At 47.0% G+C, this 7298-nt stretch overlaps 1 protein-coding gene across 1 annotated transcript in view; it reads right to left on the bottom strand.

The window, feature by feature from the left end:
• Positions 1–503: 503 nt before the first annotated feature.
• The window catches only part of LOC311314425 (TGF-beta receptor type-2-like), a 25360-nt gene continuing 18565 nt past the window's right edge, over positions 504–7298 (bottom strand). Inside the window, exons 7-8 of the mRNA XM_084444776.1 lie at positions 1614–1741; positions 504–1083 (exon numbers count right to left, since the gene is read on the bottom strand). Coding sequence (XP_084300902.1) covers positions 781–1083; positions 1614–1741 — 431 coding nt within the window. The 3' untranslated portion in view covers positions 504–780. The remainder of the gene's footprint in view (positions 1084–1613; positions 1742–7298) is intronic.

Raw genomic sequence — 7298 nt, 5'->3', positions numbered from 1 at the left:
ATTTACAATATCTTATATACATCGGTGCCTGGGTACAAGATCTTTGGCAAGATTCCTGATCTGTTGGTGGGTATATGCAGTCAGACAGTGTGGGTCTGTCTTTAGTCCAACACACTGTTAAAAGAGGATAATTATCCCTTTGATGAACTCCTTTCTTTTATGTACAGTTTCGTATTTACATTGTGCTTGTTTATTTGTCAAACAAGTAAAGACTATCACCATGTAAAAATAACAAACACACACACACACACACAAGCAACCATTAACTCACAAGTATGGACAAGCAAACACACACGTGCACACTCTCACACATACACAAACACACACAGGCACACACTTATACACACTCACACACACGCACACACATACACACACACACACATACACACACACCTATGAATACCTGCATATGGCCACAACATCATTAGTGTTAAAGCAACATTTCTGCTCCGATTTGGCTCATTACACATACATTGGGAAAACCTGTTTACAACCAATCCCTTACATGTTACAATATGACATAAACACACCCATCTGCTATGCGTAAGTATTTCCATTAAAGTGCAAATCAAATGTCTTTGGTTATAAAACGCTTACATTGCCATGTCCAGTCCTCTCCTTCAGAGGAGACACACATCTCCAAATCTTCCAGTTGTTTTGGGGCTACAAGGACGCTGCTGTGTAAATCCCAGAGCAGTGAAAAAAAGTGCTCTCGGTGACATTCTCCCTCAGAGCCCAAGTAGCCAGGGTGCTCTCTCTCTCTCTCCTTCGCTCGCTCTCTCACTTCTCCTCACTCACAGAGCAGTCCTCTGGGATCTTCTCCTCCGCGCTGTTCTCCTCCGTGCTGTTCTCCACTCCGCTCTCCTCCTCCGGGTCTTTCACCTCCTCCTCCATGATCTTCAGCTCCTCCGTCGGTATCTTCAGCTCGTTGGGGATCTTCTCCTGGGAGCTGCAGCGGCTGGAGAGCTTGTCCAGCTCCTCCTCCATGTCGCCGAAGCGCTCGGCCACGCACTGGGCCGTGAGGCGTGCCTCGGGGTCGTGGTCCCAGCACTCGTTGATGGTGGCGCACACCACCGCCACGCCCTGTAGGTGGCGCCAAAGAGTGTCAATAAGACGGCCAAAATGGGCGCAGAGAGCTTAGTAAATAGTTCTCAAAAGAGTACATGTATTTACGTGTTTTTTATGTAATGCACAAATATATATGATTAGTATATTTATCTTTACATATCAAATAGTATATCTGTCTATATTCACCCAAGGACTAGGATTCATTTACCTCAGACATCCATTGGTTTGATGACATATTGTTAAGTCATTGTTGTGATAACTGTTTGTAAATAGATAATGATTTCTTTCTTTTGTTTTAGTGTATGGCTTATTACATCTGCCTGCAGGGACAACTGTTGAAAATTAGCCATTCCGCTAACACTGGCACATTTATCATGTACTGTATATGTATATGTTTTTGTACTTCTATTTGGTTGATTAATGTGTACTGTCCCTGGTCAATCAATAGATAAATGAAAATGATAGTAGTGGGTAAACTAAATCAAGCAGACTGTGTTCACCCCCCGTCCATGCATGTACAGTATCCCATACAGTAAGTACAGTACCTGGTGGTGGATCCAGCTGCTGGGGATCTCGGGTCGACCTCGGTCTCTCAGGACGTTGTCTTTCATGCTCTCCACACAGGGGTGTTCACGCACCTTGGAGCCAAACGGAGGCTCGTAGTCCTTCACCTCTGCAAACACACACACAACCAATGGGTCAGACCACAGTTCTGAACTACAGCTCCCTACATTTGTATCTCAATCATATCCCCTTAACTCTCCAAGTACATATTAAGTGGACTCTGGTTCTCTCGTGTTGGTGAATTGAATGCAAGTTACCACAATAACTAGGTACAAAGAGAGTCCATCTCCGTGTTCAAAAGAGAAAGATGGACTTCATCCCCCCAGAACGCATATTTTCAGAGCAGCTAGAGTTTATGTGTTGGCGCAAGTAGTGCTGAATATGGAAAATATGATAAGTTTTACGATGCCTCCGAGGGAAGAATGCTTGCTCTGGCAGTGAGCTCCTGGTTGTTTTAAAATCAACAAATCAAGCGGCACTAACAAGCAATTAGTTCCAAATTAAGTCCAAGACCGATCAAAACACTGAAGTTGTAATTTGCTTTCTTTTTTTCATTTTCAAAAACCTGTCGAGGAAATGGAATGATCACAGCACTGAGCCAAAGAGCATAAAAAACACAGTTCTGGGATGTTGTCCAGACCTCATGAAACTGAACTCACAACAGCTGCAAACTTTGTCCAGCCCAAAGCTGCGGGTCCTCTCATCTAGCAACTGGTCTAAGAGCAGTGCAGACAGAGCAGAGGAGAAAACAGTATCACCACCCAGCACAGACAAGCAGTCTCCAAATATGAGACAATCCAAATAAACAGAAACTTTACTCTTTAGATTAATAACACCAATTCTACTGCACACATTGTGATGTTTCCATTAATTAATGTTCTACCACCAGAAGTACTCAAAAGTCAGCAATACTATTGACTTTTGATGATTCAGTATTGGCTATTAAGTCCTAAACTTTTTGAATAGAAGTGTCACGGTTCACAGCGTATTGCTGCAGTGGTGAATTGCGTTGTCAGTTAACATTGGTCAGTTCTATCGAAACCCTCCTCAGCTGTGCTTTCGGAGTGTTCAGACGTCCTGCCTAGTTTTACTGACCCACAGGAGGTGGCAAGGCCAGCATGGAACCCCCGGACAGGAAGTCCAAGGCCGGGATCTGGGACCCTGTGGAGAAGCTGACTCCACAAGTCCACACTTCCTGTTTTTGACAAGTGGACTTCCCCTGTTTCAGATTTTAAACAGAACCCGCCCTGCACCCCCTGGGGTGGTATTTATACTTCTAGGACTGGGACTGTCCCTCATTCTCCGCTGTTTACAGCTCTGGCTAACTTCTGCAGAGTTGGAATGAACCCCACACATGTTGAACTGACTTTGATGTCGGCATACATGTAGATGTGGTGAAACGTGGTGTGCCTAAATTAACTGTCTGTCTCTGGCAGTTTATCAGTCCACGTCTTTATCTCTGTCTCTGTCAGTTTATCTGTCATATATCTCTATCTCTCTGTCTGTCTCTGACACAAACTGGGCCTCTAGTTAGCTACAGTATGTCAAGAATGCCATGGTTTTAGGGAACAGATGTCACAGCGTTTACTCGCTGGGGCAGAAACCAGTTCTACCCCTCCGAGGACAGAGGAAGGGAGCAGTTACTCTAGTTTTCCTTTTGGAGTATGTGTCTGAACCCTCCCTGTCTCTGCTGTCTACAGCCTCCCCCGTGCCTGTATGCCTCCCAACTCTCTCTCTCTCTCTCTCTCTCTGTCTCTCTCTCTCACATGCACGCACACACACATGCAAGCATGCACACAAGCACACACACGCACACACACTCACGCACACACACACGCACACACACACACACACACACACACACACACACACACACACACACACACACACACACACACACACACACACTTCCTCCCTCTCGGGAGAAAGTTATGAACAAATTCTTGAGGTTGCATTGCGGCTAACGCATAATGACCCAGTTAGCTAACATTTAACTTTAGCATTATATAGTGGCATTGTTGAAACAGCGCAGACCTGCAGAGAGGCCATGTTTACCGAGCAAGGCTGCGGTATGCTGGCGATAGCAGACCTGCCCGGGCCTGACGTCTGTCAGGAGTAACGCTTACAGCAGACGGCTCCGACAGAAAAGGGGCACGGACCGCTGTCCGCTCCACACTACCCTCTACTGACCTTAAAGTGGGTGGGGCGTCAGTGCGAAACACATATAGCATATGCTGTATATTTATCTATTGCACTTCTGTATTTTGGATTTCTGTATATTTTGTATCTACTGTAAATGTAAATGTGTATCTAGTCTGGGTTGTGTTACTGTGTTGACCTTTGATGCTGTGACAGTACAATTTCCCCCCGGGGATCAATAAAGTACTACTACTACTACTACTACTACTACTACTACTACTACAACTACTACTACTACTACTACTACTACCACTACTACTACTACTACTACTACTACTACTACTATTACTACTACCACTACCACTACTACTACAACTACTACTACTACTACTACTACTACTACTACTACTACTACTACCACTACTACTACTACTACTACAACAACTACTACTACTACTACTACTACTACTACTACTACTACTACTACTACTACTACTACTACTACAACTACTACTACAACTACTACTACTACTACTACTACTACTACTACTATTACTACTACCACTACTACTACTACTACTATTACTACTACCACTACCACTACTACTACTACTACTACTACTACTACTACTACTACTACAACTACCACTACAACTACTACTACTACTACTACTACTACTACTACTACTACTACTACTACTACTACTACAACAACTACTACTACTACTACTACTACTACTACAACTACTACATGGTACAGGACAATATAGACACTGATGGAGCAGGTGCAAGATTCAGGAAGGAGTGAGGTGGTGGGAGTGATTTGCGTTAGGTGGGTTGTCATTGGACAGAAGACATTGAGACGCCGTTGAGATGAAGCAGTGGCTATGTGACGGGAGGTTCTCCCGCTGCCCATAGAGGTCAGAGGTCAGTCTAGGTCACAATAGAGTTTGGGGCTCCAGTCAGTAGGCAATCCAACCCCGGTGGAAATGGATGGTGCCACTGCAACCACAACCTGCAGATCTCAACCCCAGCCCCAGCTCCAGCTTTAAAGGAAAATGCTCGTTTTTGACAACCTGGACCTTATTTACGACATATTATAAGAAGTTTGACTCACCGAGATCACTTTTGTGTTGTTCGGAGGCCTGTAGAAGAAATTTAAAATCCAGCGCGAGCCAGTATATCCATGTAATGGCGTCGGACGGGGCAACGGGAATGCAGTTTCTCAAAATCCATTTTCGGCCGCTAAACGGTTGTTTTCATCAATCAGATTGGATGAATCGACAGTTGAGATTCCTCAACGCGAGGCATTGTAGTGGTTTTCAAATACGAGGTCTTTAGCCTCTGTAATATGATCTTTACACGCCTCTCCCCCACTTGCTCCAGCACGCATGCGCACAGGCCAGCGCGCAGACTGGCTATTCTCCGGCTCACATTCTCTGCGCTACGATCGGATTGTTGCTGACGAATGACGACGACAATATTCTCGACACCAACAACGATCGTAGCGCAGAGAATGTGAGCCGGAGAATAGCCAGTCTGCGCGCTGGCCTGTGCGCATGCGTGCTGGAGCAAGTGGGGGAGAGGCGTGTAAAGATCATATTACAGAGGCTAAAGACCCTGTATTTGAAAACCACTACAATGCCTCGCGTTGAGGAATCTCAACTGTCGATTCATCCAATCTGATTGATGAAAACAACCGTTTAGCGGCCGAAAATGGATTTTGAGAAACTGCATTCCCGTTGCCCCGTCCGACGCCATTACATGGATATACTGGCTCGCGCTGGATTTTAAATTTCTTCTACAGGCCTCCGAACAACACAAAAGTGATCTCGGTGAGTCAAACTTCTTATAATATGTCGTAAATAAGGTCCAGGTTGTCAAAAACGAGCATTTTCCTTTAAGCCCCTAGCCCTGTCTCCAGACCCAGCCTTTAGCCTCAGCCCCACGTCTTGGCCCCACCCCCAGCTCTGGCCCCAGGGCTGGCCTCCAGCCTCCGTCCCCAGCCCCCGCCCCTGGCCCCGGACCAGCCACTCGCTGCCCAGCTGCTGCCCACACTCATCTCCCTCACGCCAGGAGCCCTCCCAGGCTGGCAGAGCAGCAGCTCCTTGCCCTGCTCCAGAGCCCGGCCAGGCCTGCCACACCCAGGGCTAATTCAGGACACACAAGTAACAGAGAGAGAGAGAGATGGAGAGAGAGAGACGGAGAGAGAGGAGAGAGAGGGGGGAGAGGAAGAGAGAGAGTGTGACATAAACAAAAACGCCACAAGGCCGTGTGTGTATTTCCATCCTGCCTTGCCCCTGTTGTTGGGGTGGATGTACGGTCTGCAGGGCCAAACCACGCTCCTTCTCGGTAACGCAGGTCTACACTGCTCTCTAGAGCTGCAGGAAGAGACAGGGGACACACAGAGAACACATTCTTGGCCGCGTCGTCGTTGGCTCTCAATTCACTTATCTGGTTCAATTAAGTTAAATACAATAGAAAAATAAACACTCGCCCTCTCTGCCCTGGGCGACGGTGAGACATGGGGGTATCCCCTGCAAGACACGCACAAACACATGTGCTCGCGCGCGCACACACACACACACACACTTTGGCCATGGCCACTGGAATGTAACTGTCTGGCTCTAAATGTCTCAGGCTCCTCGGATAAGCTCTGTAGCAAGGCAGGAGAACAGAGAGAGAGAGAGAGAGAGAAAGAGTGAGAGAGAGAGAGAGAAAGTGTGAGGGAGAGGGGGAGAATGAGAGAAAAAAAGAGAGAGAGAAAGAAAGAAAGTGTGACAGAGAGAGAGGGAGAGAAAGAAAGGAAGGAAGAAAGATTGAAAGACAGAGTGAGAAAGAGAGAGTGAGTGAGTGAGAGAGAGAGAGAGAGAGAGAGAGAGAGAGAGAGAGAGAGAGAGAGAGAGAGAGAAGAGAGAGAGAGACTATCTGATCTCTGTCTAGCAGCAGAGAGGCTGAGACAGGCAGGGGCATGTGGGAAACATAGCCCCAGCCCCAGGAGTGTGTCTAGAGAACATGAGACTCAACTGTCACACACACACACACACATGCACACACACACACACACACACACACACACACACTCACACACACACACTCTCACATATGGTCAGGCAGACCCTTGAGCAGACCTAGACACACACACAGACACATGGCCGAGACAAACACAGCCCATAGTTTGAGTACTTTTTTCTTATCTGAGCTAGACTACACACACACACACATACACACACACACACACATGCAGAGACCGAGGCCCACATGTCCAAAACCAGCTGAAGGTAGAGTATACCGGTTCTCCCCTCCTGCCCAAAGAAGGGCAAGCGGTGTGATGGTTGATCTCACATCTCAGACATTCCTGAGATTCCTCTAATGGACCAGGAGCTGAGGTGAGGGACCATCACCCTGCTGCTCACCAGCCACGGCCACAACAGGAAGCAACCTGGTCAAGCAGCTGTGGGGGTCAAACCGGTCTATTTATTCTCCCAACACACACACACACACACACGTGCGCACACACACACACA

This window comes from Borostomias antarcticus (genome assembly GCF_949987555.1).
Source record: "Borostomias antarcticus genome assembly, chromosome: 10".
NCBI lineage: Eukaryota > Metazoa > Chordata > Actinopteri > Stomiiformes > Stomiidae > Borostomias > Borostomias antarcticus.
This window is presented reverse-complemented; position numbering and strand designations above follow the sequence as displayed.